We start from the raw sequence: 16,972 nt of genomic DNA on the forward strand, positions 1-16,972 counted from the left end.
GGGAGTACAGAAACTCTGAAGCTGGAAATTGCACCACCTCATTTTCTGAGTGTTGAGTTCTGTGTGTTCTATTGTAGAACAATAACAGGAATATGGATGCTGATGGAAAAGTTACAGAAATCAGGAATAAATTAGTGTTTGTGCCTAGTTTATGTACACCTCTGGAGGGGGAGAGCTGTGACAGAGATGTTGCACTGAACTGTGCAGAGCTGAGCTTCCTGTGCTTGTAGGCTCAGTGACCTTTTCCAAATAATCCTTTTCCAGAAAGATCAGTCAGGGTGAAATTGGCTCATTTTTAAAAACAACTGCTCTAGTTTTTTTTAAAACAGACCTGGTTTTTGTTGGTATGATTGCTTTGAGATAGTGTTATACATTTCACTCCATTAAATTTTCTTATTTCCCCCTTTTCTACTTTTGTTTCTTACTTGCATTCCGAAATGTGGAATTATATAGTAACAGATCTGAATATGCAATATATCTTTTAAGAATATTCAATATTGGCAGGTTTTTCAACAGGAAATACGGTTTGTTCTGGGGTGCTGTTGAATTTTGAGCATCAAGTGTTCTTTGTCAGTGAGAGAATTAAATATTTCCTTTGCACTTATTCATGGTTTAACAAACTCATTTTTTAAGGATTGGGAAATGACTTGGAAGTTAAGAAAGAGTCCTGTAAGAATTGTAGCATTCTACGTCAAATTGTTTTTATCACAGGTTTCTGAGTAGACTGAAATAGACACTGTGTTGTTTCCATAAAATTAAAATTCATTGTGCATTTCATGAAATTACTGAGTGTATTAAGCAGTATCTTCTTCAATTGAGTAAAGACTCTTAAATCCCTTAACTCTTCTCTGCAAGAAAAGGAAAAATGCAGAACTATAAAAGTGCTTTTAAAATTGGCTTTACTTGATGGTGACAAAGGGTCAGTGTCTGGTTCTCCTGGAAAGAATTTGGACCTTTTGAATATGTGATTTGAAATTATTCTGAGTTGACTTTTGGATGTGGATCTCCTGGTACACATTCATGGGTATTGTCTGTGGTTTTTTACACAAAATCCCCTATTGCAAAAATTCCGTAATTGCACCCTGTGTTCTGCTCTGTGTGAGTAGGAAACAACAATTTAAAGCACTATGAAAAGTCTAACAACATTTAAAATGCTAGATAAAGACTAAAACCAAAAGAATAACTAAGTCATAATGGCAACCCTAAATTTTACACTCTGATTTCCCTGAAATTGTGGGTTAAAGGTGGAAGCCTCACAAATCTCAGCATTCTGTTCTCAAACGTGGTGGTCATTAGCAGGTTTCATGGCCATGTTTAACTGGTTTGTGTTTTCTTCTTCAAGTGAGGAAAAGACTGAGCAGCTGCTTGACTGTAAACAAGAACTGGAACAGATGGAAGCTGAACTGAAGAGACTTCAGCAAGAGGTGTGGGTTTAATAATTTTATTTTAAGAAAAGTTGCCATCACCAGAACAATTCACTACTCTTTTTCAGATGTTAAGTATGTTTCCATGTTTATTTTTTATTTTGCACTCTGAACCTGATCTTGTGTTATTTATTCCTTTATTTGTTATATTATGATGGAAAAAATGCCCTGACTTAGGTTAGTATTTCTTCTTTGATTTTTTGTTTCTTCTTTCAAGCGATTTGCCACCAGTGCATCCTCTGAAAGGATCTTCTTAAAATGAAAGTGCTCCCAATTTTGTCTGGTTTTTCTATATACTTTGTGTGGTGATAATGAGGGGGAAACCCCTAAATACGTACATAAATATACACTATATATATTTACAGTGAGTCCTTGAAAAAGGCCAGTGCTGTTTCCTTGGAAGGACATCATTTACAATCCTCTACAATAGACTTGATTTTTTCTTTTTTCTTTGTCAGAATTAACGATACCTGTCTGCATTCCCTTAATTTAAACAATGAAGGAGTTGTGTTATCCTTCACCAGTCCTACCTGTATTCTGTCCAGTCCTACCTGTATTCCTGTGTCTCCCTTTGTCCCAGAACATGAACTTGTTGTCGGATGCCCGCTCTGCCAGGGTGTACAGGGACGAGCTGGACGCGCTCCGGGAGAAGGCGATCCGTGTGGACAAGCTGGAGAGTGAAGTCAGCCGCTACAAAGAGAGGCTCCATGACATCGAGTTCTACAAAGCCAGGGTGGAGGTAAATAAATCCAGGGAAAAAAATCACCCAGAGCCACTATTCTTCTCTTGGCTAGGGCTTTTTTCAAAGTGTATTTGGAGATTAAAGCATTGGGATGTGAGAAACGGTTCAGCTTCTTGCTCTGGGATATGGAAGTCAGGCTTTTGTGACAAATTCCAGATTTTAGGGAATTGTCTCTGTGTCTAATGGCATGGAAGTCAGCAGTGTTCACCAGAGCTCTAAGCTAGCAAGGCCAGTGGAAGCCTCTGTGAAGGATGAATTGAGCAACCCACAGAGGAATTAATTCAAAAAATTCTGTAAATATAATAATTCCTTTCTCTTCCTGTAGGTCTCCTAAGGGAAAGCAATTTTCTAAGTCAAGTGTTGAGGAAGTGAAGGCTGTTCACATAAACAAGTACAGGCCAATGGCATAAAATTCACTAAAAAAAGATGTACCAACAACAGGCAAGGGGAACTTAGAGTTCTGGCATGAATTAGTAATTTAGGAGACAAATCAACATGAAGGAATTTATCAGATCATCATTCTGTCTGTAAATGCCACATTTGATAGGCAAGTGCCATATGGTATAAAAATCAGTAAATGAAAACAGATTAGTGTACAGGATTTGACAGTGGAAGTTTCATTTTCATAGAATGTTTATACTAATAAACCCTCTTAAACATAAAATTGTTTATATGTTTTCATAGCCTGTAAAATATCGGATATTTCAAGCATGCTTCAGTACAGACAGATGTTAATTTGTTTGGTTTGCTTCCTAATAATTATGAGTTAACTTGATATTAGTGTAGGGATGAGTATGAAGGAGATTTATGTGATCTTTTTCAGATTTTGCAGCTGACTGTGCTGAAGTTTGAAAAGTTTTGTCTTTATATCATGAGGAAAATTGCCAGTTACATATTTATAGTTTACATTTATATATATAAGTAATATACATATTACTTTCCTCAGATGCTATTAAAAATCCTCTGTGTACCAAAAAGAAAGCTGCTCAGACCCTTTGAGAGTGGCTGGTTTTTTTTAAGATTGTGTTTGCATTTTCAGCATCATGGCCTGACTTTGGGCCCAGTGGCCTATAAACCTAATTTGGGGCTGTACATGCAGTACCTCTTTTCAGATCACAGCCCAAATCACAGAGATTCTGATGGTTCGATTATAATTATCAACACCTTATTTGTTCTTTGTGGCTTAGGGAGTATTTTATTTAATTTATGTCAAATTTTATTTTCACAGAAATTCATAAGTTGCATTTCTGTGGAATTGCTGTTAATGTGCTTGTTATAGAAAGTCTGTTACAGCTTCTAGTTTTAGTTCAGGTTTCTGAAACTGGTTATGATGTGTATCAAAGTTTGTATGAGCAGGGGAATACTTCAGGTTTGGGACTTACTTCTTGTTGTTGCTCCATTTTTGCAGGAGTTAAAGGAAGACAATCAAGTGTTGCTAGAAACCAAGACAATGTTGGAAGATCAATTAGAGGGGACCCGAGCTCGTTCAGATAAACTGCACGAGTTAGAAAAAGAGAATTTACAACTAAAAGCTAAATTGCATGATATGGAAATGGTGAGTGCCGGGAGGGTGGCTAAGGCAACTGATACACACTGAATTCAATTTCTGTTTTTAATAAAAGCCTTCAAAAATAGTGGATAGAGAAGGAATGTGATGATAAATGCAGAGATTCAAGAGGAACAGGATCGATTTTTTGATGTGAATATAATCAATTGTCACTTAAATACTGTGTTTACCCATGCACTTTGTTTCCTAATACTCAGAGAGAAGTAAACTTTGGAGGAGTAGGGAGTAATTGCTGTAGTTTTTGAGGAGAAGAGGTTCTTCTTTGTAATCTTTTTTACTGTTTTTTCACTGTTTCCTTCAAAGTTCTCACAACTTTTCCCAGTTCCTCCCCATCTCACTATCTAGGTAGATCAGAAAAGCACTTTGCCCTTCCCTTTCCCTATAGTATAGATAATAGAATATAGATATCAATAGAATATAGGTAATAAAATACTTTGCACATATTGAGACTTTTCTTTTAACATGTGAAATAATTTTCAAGGAGCGTGATATGGACAGAAAGAAGATTGAGGAGCTCATGGAGGAAAATATGACCCTAGAAATGGCTCAGAAACAAAGTATGGATGAATCTTTGCATCTTGGCTGGGAGCTGGAGCAGATAAACAGGACTACTGAACTTTCTGAAGGTAAACATAGTTAATACTTCCAAAGCTATTGAAATGGAAATCTCAGAGGCTGGATAGCATTAGGAAATTAAATGTCCTTATTTCTGAAGTATAGAGCGTGTTGTCCTCTGGAGAAATGCTGATCCCCATGTATCCATGGAGACACAGCTTACAAGAGAAGTCTGTTCTTGTGGTTCTTGTTCAGTTAAATAGTGATGTAAAACCCTTAAGTAACTTGAAATTGCATTATTTTGCCATTCAGACTTCTGTGCTCTGCAGCACAGATCATGAGTCTTCTTGCTTTGCTGTTCTCAAAGTTAAGGAGAAGAGCTGTGGTAAAAATCTTGATTCTTCCAGGTTTTTTTATATCCATGCTTGGATATAAACTGGATTCTGTGCAAAGCACTTGGGGAATTTGGAGATACATCCTGAGTTGTGGGAAACAAATCTGTGCTGTGATTAGGAACATTAGGAGAGGAGAACATATTTTAATCTCTAGTATTTCTAATCCTAATCAGCTCTGATCACCAAGAAGGCATTGGAAGGACCTTCAAAGGCTGTTAAATCCTCTGAGTTTTAAAATGCAAAATCCCAAGAACTCTGGCTAATAAGTCACCTTTTATTTTAATAATGGTGTTTTTGTCCTGCAGTGCCCCAGAAATCACTGGGCCATGAGGTGAATGAGCTGACATCCAGCAGGTTACTGAAGCTGGAAATGGAAAACCAAAGTTTGCTGAAGACAGTGGAAGAGCTGCAAAGTGCAGTGGGCTCTGTGGAAGGCAGCAGTTCAAGGATTCTGAAAATGGAAAAAGAAAACCAAAGACTTAGCAAGAAGGTAAAGGTCAGGGTGTGCTTGGATTGTGTGAGAGCTGCCTAATGTTCTTTGCTATTTTCTTCTTAAAGGGTAATTTTATGAACTGCTGTTATTTTGGGTAAGGCATGAGAAGGGTCTCAGTGGAGTTACGGTATTTGTAAGTTTATCGGAAAAAATAAAACCACCTCCAAGAGGCTTTTCTCTTTTTATTATGTGAGAGTGTGACCAGTTTATTCAGAAAGGTCTTAGACCAGTGAGGGGAAAACATAATAATATATTGTGGATATGATGAGTAATTAAAGTGATTTAGAATACTGGAGAGCATTAATTTTGGTAGTTATGAAGCAGAAAAGGTGTGTGTGCAGAGGTGGAGAGTGAGCGATGAGTCTGAGCTGAAAACTAGGTCCTGTGTCCTCATTTTAGCTGAGGAAGGAAGAAGGTGGGTCAAGGAATTGATAAACAGCTCAAGAGGGGAGTTTGCCAGGTTTAACTGTGCTGGGCTACAATACTTTACTCCTCAAATTATGCATATCAAATAGAATAATTTATTCAGTGGTATTTATAGAGAATAGTAATTGGAAAAAAAAAAACGAAAAAACCGCTGGGACTAATTACGGTGGAGTGAAAATGTCTGAAGTTCCTGAAATAACTTTGACTTCAGCAGTTATTTCAGGTGAAAGACTATTCTTAGAGTGGGTAAGAAATAATTAAAAAAAGAAAATTAAAGAAATCCCTACTGTACTCCATGCTTCCATAAGTTTTCTGATTCCTAAGAAGCTGGTGTTTCTTGGAGCAGCCTCTGTGCTGTGCCCAAAAGGCAACTGGGAGGTACAGAAGTAAGGAACAGATGTAAGAAACACACAAACATCATTTAGGTCGACTTGTTACCACTTAAATGTGACAGAAAAATCATGCTTGGGTGTTTTAAATTTTAAATAGTTTTGCTCTCTTCAAGTTGGAACCATTTGACAAAACAAACCAATACATTTCATTCCCAAGGGAATCATCTTAATTATCTCTTGAAATAGTTAAGTAAAATCAAACCATATTGAACCTTCCTAAGTTAAAAGGGTATTGGAGGAGCAGTATAAATCTCACTAAAATGGAATTCTGAGAGGAAAAAAAGATGCTTGAGGAAATATCCAGAGCCTGAGAAAAATCTTTTTTTCACATTAAAGTACTTTATAGATAAAGTGTTCTGAGCCAGGGAGAAATTGTATTCCCAGAAGAAATTAATGTTTCAATTAAAGATTAGAAAACTCTGGTTTATTCTTTCCCTTAAGCTTCTGTATTCATTTCTATAAGGGTGCCTTCAACCCAGCTAAGACTGTCGTTTTTAAGTACATTTTAAAGCTTTTATTTCTCTTCCCAGCTTGAAGAGCTGGAGAATGAAATTAGCCAAGAGAAACAAAGTCTTCAGAACAGTCAAAATCTGAGTAAAGATTTGATGAAAGAAAAAGCACAGCTTGAAAAGACACTTGAAGCACTTCGAGAGAACTCCGAGCGACAAGTGAGTAGCAGAACTGAAAGTTTTAAAGTTGCTTTGTGCTTTGCTGGTCTCCTTTTGTAGGATTTTACAGACATAAAGGGATTGTAAATGTAGTGGATTTGCCAAAAGGAGGTTCCTTCAGGAAAACAGCTTTGCTGAGGGCTGCAGCCAGTGAGAGACGTGACTCATTTCTGGCTGGGGCTTTCCTGGTGGGTTTAGAGCTTTGTGGTGCTTGTAACGCTCCTGTGGCTTCTGTGGGCATCTGCTGGAGTTGCTTGGAGGGTGTAGCTCAGGCAGAAGAGAAAATTGGGAACTTTGGAGGAAGGCCAGACACCTCCCAGAGGAGGAGAACAGGTCCCAGGCAGCTGGCAGTGTGTGGACTAATGTTGGAATATTGATGGGAACTCCAGCAACCTCAGGTCCAGCTCCATAGTTCTACCCTGCACTGGGATGGGTTCCTGCTGTGACCACCTGGATTTATTTGTGACTGCCAAAAACTGACACCTGAATCTTTGTAAAAGATGTACCTGTGCCTGGTGGACACTGGCACCTTCTGAGGTGTCTGCAGAGCAGCCACCAGAAAAAAAGAGTTCTGAAAGTCCCAGATTTAGGAATTGAGTCCTTCAGAATGAGAACTGCCAGTTCTGATTCTGGCAGTTACAAATTCTGTTTCTACCTCCTGATGACATGGCCATTTAGTTTAATTTAAAGTACAGTATTTTGAAATGCAGAATATAATATTTCAAAAAATGCTGAATATTTTCAAAGGCCCTGTTTAATCAGTAAATGAAATTCCAGAAGAAAAGAAAAAAAAAAAAAGGGGAGGGGAAAAAAAAAAGCTTGGCATGGAAGGTTTACTTTCATTTAAAGATATATATCTTGTTTTAAGACTGATATTTCAGTGGGACTATTTCTGCTTAAAAATAATACACTTAAGGGCTGATGAGTCAACAGCATCATCCATATGTCTTCCAAAATCCTGTGCTGACACTTTCTGGAGTTGACTGTAGGAGGTTCATTTGATCTCATCCAAAATCATGGAGGCATTTATCAGGATTTTTTGTAGAGTTGGGATTATAGGCACAGAAATCATGGACAGTAATTCAGTGCCGTGCCAGGTGCTCCAGAGTTGTGGGTTTAGGCACCTGTTAATGAGTTTCTGGTGAATATTCCAGAGCAGTTTGCCATTGCTGGGAGCAGAGCTGTGGATCTGTAATTAACAGTTCCATTCAGATTTCACTATGGAAGAACAGCCTATAATTTTCTCAGTCTGTTTTTCATTGCAAGCAGCACTTTTGCTTTTCTCCCAAACAGTTTATTGTTGAAACATCCCTTACACTGGGTTATTAGTGTACATTTAAATATTGATCCAAACAGTTTTGCTGGATTTTGCTGTCTGGTGTTACATGCCCAAACAATTCCAGATGATTTGGAGCAACCTAAAAAGTCAAGAAATACTAAAAAATTAAGGTGTAAGTTCTGCCTTTATCCTCGAGGCACGTCTGGGAAAATGTTTCCTTAAAAAATAATTCCAACATGATTCACTTTCTCTGAAGCTGGTTTGGAACAGAATATCCAAAGGTTCTTTTTAACTCAGAAATCAGTGTAACTTTGGTGTCTTTCTTCTCAATTTGTTGTTGTCTGTGATCAGAATGCCCTCATCTCCCACCCATCACCTCTATTTTTTCCAAATGAAATAAAAAGATTTTTGTGGCTCCCACATGTCCCTCCATCTCAGATTGGTTTAGAACTTGCTGCAGTCCTGTTGTTCATGGACGCACAGCTCTGGTAATCACAGAGTGTAAGAATAAACAATCTAAACGAGAGTAAACACAAATGAAAATTAAATTTGCTAGGAAGTAGGTAAAGCTTTACTTTGATTTGTGCTTTATTCGTTTTGGGTTTAGGTTTATCTATTAATATTGAAGAGGAAGAGATTTGAAGATTTCCTTTGTCGTCAAACTAGAAATAATGTTTGTGATTCTTCACATAAATATTAGCAGAGTAACAGATTTCCTTTTACTTAAAATAAAAGGTAAATAGGATATGCTGAGTATCTTTTAGTTTATATATGAAAGTAATTCTTTGTTGGCACATTGTTTATCACTTTACCATTTTTCTACCCAAATTAGATTAAACTCTTAGAACAAGAAAATGAACACTTGAATCAAACTGTGGCTTCTCTAAGGCAGCGCTCACAAATCAGTGCTGAGGCAAGAATGAAAGAAATTGAAAAGGAAAATAAAATCCTTCACGAGTCTATCAAAGAGACCAGCAGTAAGTTAAATAAGATCGAATTTGAAAAAAAACAAGTCAGGAAAGAACTGGAACACTACAAAGAGAAAGGGGAGAGAGCAGAAGAATTAGAGAATGAGCTGCATCGTCTGGAGAAGGAAAATGAGTTATTACAGAAGAAAATCACCAACCTAAAAATCACTTGTGAGAAGATCGAGGCCTTAGAACAAGAGAACTCTGACCTGGAGACAGAGAACAGAAAGCTGAAAAAAACCTTGGATAGCCTGAAAAACCTCACTTTTCAATTAGAATCCTTAGAAAAGGAGAATTCCCAACTCGACGAAGAAAATTTAGAGTTACGGAGGACAATTGAATCCTTGAAGTGTACAAGCATTAAAGTGGCACAGTTACAGTTAGAAAATAAGGAGCTGGAGAGTGAAAAGGAGCAGCTCAAAAAGAGCCTTGAACTGATGAAAGCCTCTTTTAAGAAGACTGAACGCTTGGAAGTCAGTTACCAAGGCCTGGACACAGAAAACCAAAGGCTACAGAAAGCTCTGGAAAACAGCAATAAGAAGATTCAGCAATTAGAGAGCGAATTACAAGATTTAGAAACTGAAAATCAGACCCTGCAAAAGAACTTGGAAGAGTTAAAAATCTCCAGTAAGCGCCTGGAACAGTTGGAAAAGGAGAATAAGTTGTTAGAACAAGAGACTTCTCAACTGGAAAAGGATAAGAAACAGCTGGAAAAGGAAAATAAAAGGCTTCGACAGCAAGCAGAAATTAAAGATAGTACCTTAGAAGAAAATAATGTCAAAATCAGTAATCTGGAAAGGGAAAATAAATCTCTCTTTAAAGAAATTGTTGTATATAAAGAGTCTTGTCTGCGCCTGAAAGAACTGGAGAAGGAAAACAAGGAACTGGTGAAAAGAGCTACCATTGATAAGAAAACCCTGGTCACTTTGAGAGAGGTAAACACAGAGGAGTTTCCATTCCCATTATGTTATGTTTATAATATACAGAAATTATATCTGGGTATCTGATTTGTTTGGTTTTTTTTTTCTGCTTTTATCTGTCTGCTATTAACACCTTCATGCACTAGGTAATCAAAAATTCTATAATCATAGTCATGAGAAGGAAAAATATCATATTGCTGGAATGTTGCCCCTTCACTGTCATGTTCCAGACCAAATTTATGGGGAAATTCTGAAGGGAAGGGGAGAGACCACAGAGGAATCCTGTTCTAGTTACAGTGTAAGGTCTGATACAGCTGAAAGCTGACAACTGGAAGAAGAGTTAAGGTTGAATTATGCCAGTCATGTAGTGATAAAACACCCTTGTTTCAGCACTCCTAGAACTAAGATTATGTTATTTTATTTTGCCGAAAATACTGACTGTAGTTTTTTCTGTGCAAGGACTTGGTGAATGAGAAATTGAAGACTCAACAGATGAACAATGATCTAGAAAAACTGGCCCATGAGCTTGAAAAAATTGGCTTGAACAAGGAGCGTCTCCTGCATGATGAGCAAAGCAGTGATGACAGGTGAGAAGGGCAGGGCCTCCATGACAAATGAGGATCTTTTTTATTCATGAAGTGGTTTTGCAGACTGGTTCTGTGCATACTCTCAGATTTTTAAGGCACACTCACAGACCCAAAAAAGGAACTTAATATTTTTGGAAATTAATTAGTTGCTGTGCTTTCACATTCAGCTGACTGTGACAGTGAGTTGCCACTTTTTGTTGCTAAGAGACTCATTGAAGTATGTCAGGAGATACAGTTAATTATAATTAAAATGCTTTATGCTCTAGTCAGCAGCAGCAGCAGCAGTAGCAGTAAAAGATAATTAGCTCAAAGTAGGGTTTTTTTCCTTTTTGTCTGCCTCAAATGGTTTTTATCACATAGTGATTACCTTAAAGTGTCTCACTCTTTCCTTGCAACCATTTCCTTGTAATTGTTCCATCCTAAAGGAAGCTGCATTCCCACTTCCCCTGGCTAGGAAGTATCCTGTGCTTGAGTGTCTCTAGAACTTGGTGGTGGCTCCATCACTCCTCCACACCTGCCACTGGAAAGCAGCTGCTGCCTTAATGCCTGTTTCCTCTGCTGCATTTTTTTCCTATGCCTAATCCTGCAGGGATTTAGGGAGAATTGGTGACAGGGGCAAAGCAGACAGTGTGGGCTTCCACACTTCCAAGCTTGGCATCCCAGTGCAGTTCTGCTGTCATGATCTTTTATTACAGCTGATTGTTGTGAGCCTGGAGATGGATCTGGGGTCTTCTGTGTCCAGAGGAACCCAAATAACGCTTGGGGTTTGAATCCAGCTTCCCTTTCCCAGTGCTCAATCCCAGGGGTGGTGCCAGGGTCCTGTGGGTGAATGTGTTATCCCCTCTTGGTTTCTGCTGGTGGCTTTCACCTGCATTTCTCAGCTCCCAGATGAGTTCAGGAGAAGTTCTCAGAACTTGGACTGGTTGGATTTCTTCTGATTTAAGTATTTCTGTGCCACATACAGCACTTGATTAGCATTTAGTGTGTCCTTAGATAAAGAGACCCAACAAAAAACCACCAGTCCTTGATCCAAGGTGAAGCTTAAACACAGATGATGCCCAGATTGAGCAACATTTAATCAAGTTCTAGGTTAGAGGAGGTTGGGCTCTGATGCTGGCTTGAGCTTCTTCCCAAGCTCCATGTAGAGCTGGAGGATCATGAAGGAACGATGTTTGTTGTCAGAGCGAAAACTAGGATTGGTTTGAAATTTTGCTCTGCCAAAAAATATCCTGCTTTTCCATTGTTCTCAACTTCTTCATTCATCCCAAAGATTCCTGGGTTGCTTTCCTTACGTAACAATACATAGGTGAGTCATTACTAGCTCTTTCATCAGGGCTATGAAGACCTGGGTTGATTATGGATAAAATTACTTCTCAGTGTAGTTTTTCATCAGCCTCTGTCATTTTGATGATGGAATTTAAAAATGTACCATTTTCTTCCTCCTGATTGGAAAGAGCTGCTTGTGGTTTTTAAGAAATTATCTTGGTAGCACCTCAGAGTCTTTCTGCTGAGGTCTAAACTGGCCACGTTTTATGTGTTAACTTTGAAGTGTTTTCCATTCTCTCTTGTCTGCTGTCCTTGGACAAACAGATTTGTGGATTTTGACTCTGAATCCAAAATAACCCATAACTTGCAGTTATATTAAAATTTTTAATACAATTTGCAGTTATATTAAAAGATTTGTACCATCTTTCATTGTTCAAAGTGTAAGTAGGTGTGGGATCTCTGCTATTATTATTTATCCTCCTTTTTTTTCTGTAGAATTGTGTCATTTTTCAGTAGCAGGAATTACTTGTAGCCAAATCTATGCTTTGGCTCAAGAAGGGGAAGTGCTGTATATTCTACTAGTCATAGGTTGCCTACTATTCCATAAATCCTTGGATATTCGTTGTCATATCTGAAAATCTCAGATTCTCCTCCTTGTATATGATGCTACTGGACAGCTTTCTGCTTATTAATTCTCTTCCCATTGGTCTTCTGCTCCAGTTCCTGACTGGATCTGATGCCTTTGTCCATTCAGAAGTCTCCTGCAGTTTATTCCCCTCACTAAACTGATGGTTCCTTCAGCAGCCAGGATTAGAAAGGGGGATGTCAGTGTTTGGGTTTATTTTATCCAGCTGTGGGGAGGAGTGGGGTGTTCTCCAGATTCTGAGCCACACACAGGGGCTGAACTGCTTACAAGTGATTAATGAGTGGGGGTTTTGGTATTTCCCATAAAGGATGTGCAGTTCTAAACCAATACAGTTTCACCTGACCACTTTTCTCTCAAATGGACATTTTGGGGAGTTTTAGGTGCCCTACAATGTCATGAATATGGTTAAAAATGGAAGCTTTGCACGTCACGGGTGGCAACAGTCTTAAAATATCAGCAGCTGGGCTGAGTGAGCAATTTGCACATTGATGCACCAAGCGAGTGTGCACCTGCACAGTCCTGTGCTCCATCTCCTTCCCTGTCCTCCCCTTTGGAGCTGGCAGGAAATCTTGCTCTCCAAATACTTGACATTCTAATTAAGTTCAGGTCCCCACTGGATTCGCTGAAGTGGAGCCAGGAGGAGTGCAGGCACTACTCACTAATGATGCAGAGAAACCCAGCACCCCCCTACTGTGCCTGAATGGGTCTTTTTCTGGGTCTAACATGTTTTAAAAGAAAGGAGGAGTCAAAAACAGTTTTGACAACCATCTTCTGGTTATTTTTGATACAGGCCTTGCTCTGGATGCTGAGGAGTCTTCATACTTTTGACCACAGCACTCAGGGATTTTTGAATGTAGCTATGAGTCTGTTCTAGAACATTTTAGAATTGAAATACCTCAAACAATTATTTGAAATACAGACTCTTTTTCTGTTTTTTGTTGGCCAGTAGGTACAAGCTTTTGGAGTCCAAATTAGAATCCACGCTCAAGAAGTCTCTGGAAATAAAAGAAGAAAAAATTGCTGCTTTGGAGGCTCGTTTGGAAGAATCAACAAATCTAAACCAGCAACTGCGTCAGGAACTGAAAACAGTAAGGAAAAGGCCATTTTTCTATAATATTAAATGAGCTGTTGTTATTTCTACACTTTTTGGGTTAAACAGCAAAAATTTGGCTTCATTCAGGTGAGAGAAATCAGGACAAAGTTGTAAATGCTTTTAAGACTGTGTTGAAATCACATGGAAAGTTGTTGAGTTTATTCACTGGCCAGGAAAATGTCAGCTGGATAAATAATAACCTGGAGTTGAGTTGATTTGAGATGTCATTTCCAGTTAGATTTTCTGGCCTACCTTGAGCAGCCTGGGTAGATTGGTTAAAAAAGGAAATTCTGTCACCTTGGTTGTAGAATTTTAGTATAAAAATTGGGGGATACAGTTAAAAACACTGAAATAAAATAGAAAATAGAGGTCTGCTGTTTGTTGGGGTTAAAATGTCCATATCCGTAAATAATTTTACCTCACACGCAAAAACGTACGCAAAAACAAATCTATGAATACAGTAACAGCACTTCCTGTTCTTTGAGAAGGGACATAGTCAAGTAATAAATAAATAGATTTGGACATACAAAATGGAAAATTCTAAACCCTAACCTAAGTTGTCCTAAATAATTCCAGGTGAAGAAGAACTATGAAGCTCTCAAGCAAAGGCAAGAAGAGGAAAGGATGGTTCAGAATTCTCCCCCAAGAAGTGGAGAAGAAAATCAATCTGTCAATAAGTGGGAGAAAGAAAATCAGGAGACTACTAGAGAATTATTGAAAGTTAAAGATAGATTAATCGAGGTGGAGAGGAATGTAAGATGTGTTTTAAATATGATTCTGGTGGTAATTATTTGTGGTGAGCTGTTCCAGTAATGCAAATGAGGGTGCTGTTAAGACGCTTTAATTTATCACCTCGTTTCCAGCTCAAGCAGAATCTGAATTAAATACAGAGCGTGTAGCAGCTGGATTCTGCTCTGTGGGATGCCATGAAGCACTTGACAGGCATTTAAATAGCAAACGTGAAAACCTGAATTTGCCCTTTTGAATCCACAGCTCTCTCTCTCAAATCCCTGTTACATAATCCCTATTTACGCCAGTCCTGGAGGTTCCTCTCCTGTTTCTTCATAGGTGCAACATCCGTTACCTGTTTTTCCAGTGATAAATCCCCCCAAAGTGTGTTTTCTCTGCAGTTTTATCCCACCCCGTAAATCTCTGCACAGTCCTGCTGCTTTCTGTGGTCTGGAAAACACTTCTGTTTTATCTTGGAGTTCTGGAGCAGCTGTGAACCAGGGTTTTGTGTGGTTTTAACCCCCAGAACGCAACGCTGCAGGCAGAGAAGCAGGCGCTGAAAACGCAGCTCAAGCAGCTCGAGACACAGAACAACAACCTGCAGGCCCAGATCCTGGCCCTGCAGAGGCAAACTGTGTCCCTGCAGGAGCAAAACACAACTCTGCAAACGCAGAATGCCAAGCTGCAGGTAATGTTGCCTTAGTTTGCTTTTCAAAAATTTCAGAAATGAAAGGGGTTTTTTTTTCTGAAGGAAAACTTAAAATACATGGTTGTCATTAGCTTTAAAATCACATTTGGCTTCCCAGAGAGTCATGGGAAAGAAGGTGATGTGAAAATAATCTGCACGCAGCAGTCAAGTAATCGTTTGTTTGCTGGTGTATAATTACATTTTTAGAAATTGGTTTTAATCCTTTGTCCAGTGTAAAATCTGGACTTTATACTTAGAAGTAGAGTAGGTTCTCTTATCCAGTCTTCCAAGATTCCTTAGGGTTTTTTATTGTATTTATACATCTAAATTAGGGAAGTAGTGTGTCCAACCATATTCTAATAAATTTCGTCCATTTTTATAAATATTTAAAAATACAAAAGTAAAGCCATACCTAAGAGGAAGATCAAGATACTTAAATACAGAAGATTTTTTGAAAACCAAGAGAAAATGGAAAGCTACATAAATACATGAAGACCTGAATTTAGATAATTGAGAGGCAGTAAAAAAGGTAATGCGTGACCATGGAAATTACAAAAATGGTTGTCCCCAGAGTCTGGCAGCTCTTCTGGCCAAAATTCAGATGTTGTCCTTATAGTTCAATAAGGTTATTAAATATGTATCTTTTTTCTTTAAACATAAAATATTCCTGTTAATGGAATTAATGTTTTTTGGAGTTCTAAGAATCAAAACTCCTTCAGGAGAGAATGAAAACCCCACAATGCAGCAGAAGTAGTAAAGAGTGTCAGAAAGGATGGAGGCCTGATGGGAATCAAGATGTCAAGGACTGTCTGAATGAAACAAATTGTACATTTGGTGGATGCCCAGAGTGTCCTCCTGGCTCTTCCTGAAAAGCAGAATGTTGTTGTCCCATTAATGCACTTTCTGCTGCCACATCGAAATGTCACTAGTGCACAGCACTCGAGTCAAACAGGACATTGGTGCACACCCCGTGCCTCCTCTGGTTGTTAAAAACCAGTGGATATGACATGGAAATATCCCGCTTAACCAGCTGAGAGGGGTTTGCTGGGATTCAGAGCTCTCTGTGTACTCTGTAATTCCCTTCCTTGAAAAACCCCAGGCATATCTATGTAGTTCCTTTTTTGCCTCATGTCTAGCAGCACGGGCCTTTCCTCTGTGGCAAGACAATTCTCCATGAACTGCAAATCCAAGTGGAAGCTGAAATACGGTCAGGAAAATCAAAGTGATGAACTATTGGCTAAATCTGAAGTGCAGACTGAGCTGCTCTACCTGGAGTATCCCAAAACTGTTCCTGGGCAGCTCATTCTTCTCTTCCTCCTGATACCCATAAGGAGCAGCCAAGGGAAGGGATGTCTGAAAGGGTAACTGAGAATTCTGACCTAACCAAACTTGGGATTCAGCCTGGGAAGTTTCCCAGCGCACCCATGCCATCAGACATGACTTCATCTCCAGTGAAAGGTTCAGCTTTCTCATCTGTAACAAAGAACACTGCAGTTCCAGCAGGAAGGGATTTGTTCCCTGGTAACAGCGGGAACTGGAGTGAGAGATGGAATGTTTTTCCTTATGTTTGTGGTTTCCATCTCTTGAACAGGAAAGAGAAGGAAGCTGGTACAGGTCAAGTGACAAGCACCAATTCTTTAAGATAATCCAAGGATTTCTCCAGAGGCACACAAAGTGAAGTCGTTAGTTGGTTGGGACTTTTTTAAACTGTCTTAACGTTGAAGGCTTTAGTGTATTAATACACATTAATATTGTTCTGGGACAGTTGTTGGAGGACTGGTCCTGTTCCACAAAAGAGCACAGAACAGAACATGGATAGTTCCTTCCAGGTGCTGTTATTTATCTCCCTCTCTCTGTTGAATGGATGCTCCTGTCAGAACTCTCATTGTGAAGGAATGCATGAACACCATGAAGATTTTATGGTGACAGTACAAAATCTTTTAAAAAATAAATCTCCATGCCAGTATGAAAGTTCCTTTTATTTTAGTCATGTCACAGATTTGGCTTTTATTAGGATCACTGGTGATCTATTTCTCCAAGGTATCTTGGTGCTAGAGGAAAATGACCCTGTCAGCAAGACAACATTTTAACAGATGTTGAAAGGTAAATAGTAGATTAAGCCATCCCTGTCAAT

The 16,972-nt window shown here is 38.8% G+C and overlaps 1 protein-coding gene across 14 annotated transcripts in view; it reads left to right on the forward strand.

Moving 5' to 3' along the window:
• Window positions 1-16,972, forward strand: part of CCDC88A (coiled-coil domain containing 88A) — a 66,624-nt gene that overhangs the window by 27,312 nt on the left and 22,340 nt on the right. For 10 of the 14 annotated variants that reach the window (XR_010719897.1, XM_066177918.1, XM_066177922.1 and 7 more), the window contains 11 exons: window positions 1,343-1,424; window positions 2,005-2,163; window positions 3,575-3,721; window positions 4,215-4,359; window positions 4,989-5,173; window positions 6,525-6,662; window positions 8,774-9,844; window positions 10,289-10,416; window positions 13,275-13,416; window positions 13,998-14,174; window positions 14,677-14,838. Coding sequence is in view for 12 of the 14 variants with exons in the window: in XM_066177918.1 (XP_066034015.1) it covers window positions 1,343-1,424; window positions 2,005-2,163; window positions 3,575-3,721; window positions 4,215-4,359; window positions 4,989-5,173; window positions 6,525-6,662; window positions 8,774-9,844; window positions 10,289-10,416; window positions 13,275-13,416; window positions 13,998-14,174; window positions 14,677-14,838 (2,536 nt within the window). In the remaining 2 variants the exon portion in view is untranslated. The remainder of the gene's footprint in view (window positions 1-1,342; window positions 1,425-2,004; window positions 2,164-3,574; window positions 3,722-4,214; window positions 4,360-4,988; window positions 5,174-6,524; window positions 6,663-8,773; window positions 9,845-10,288; window positions 10,417-13,274; window positions 13,417-13,997; window positions 14,175-14,676; window positions 14,839-16,972) is intronic. The other 4 variants (XR_010719898.1, XM_066177919.1, XM_066177923.1 and 1 more) reach the window with 1 other exon arrangement.

This window comes from Chamaea fasciata, unplaced genomic scaffold, assembly GCF_029207755.1.
Source record: "Chamaea fasciata isolate MVZ Bird 193981 ecotype frontalis unplaced genomic scaffold, bChaFas1.0.hap1 SCAF_3, whole genome shotgun sequence".
NCBI lineage: Eukaryota > Metazoa > Chordata > Aves > Passeriformes > Sylviidae > Chamaea > Chamaea fasciata.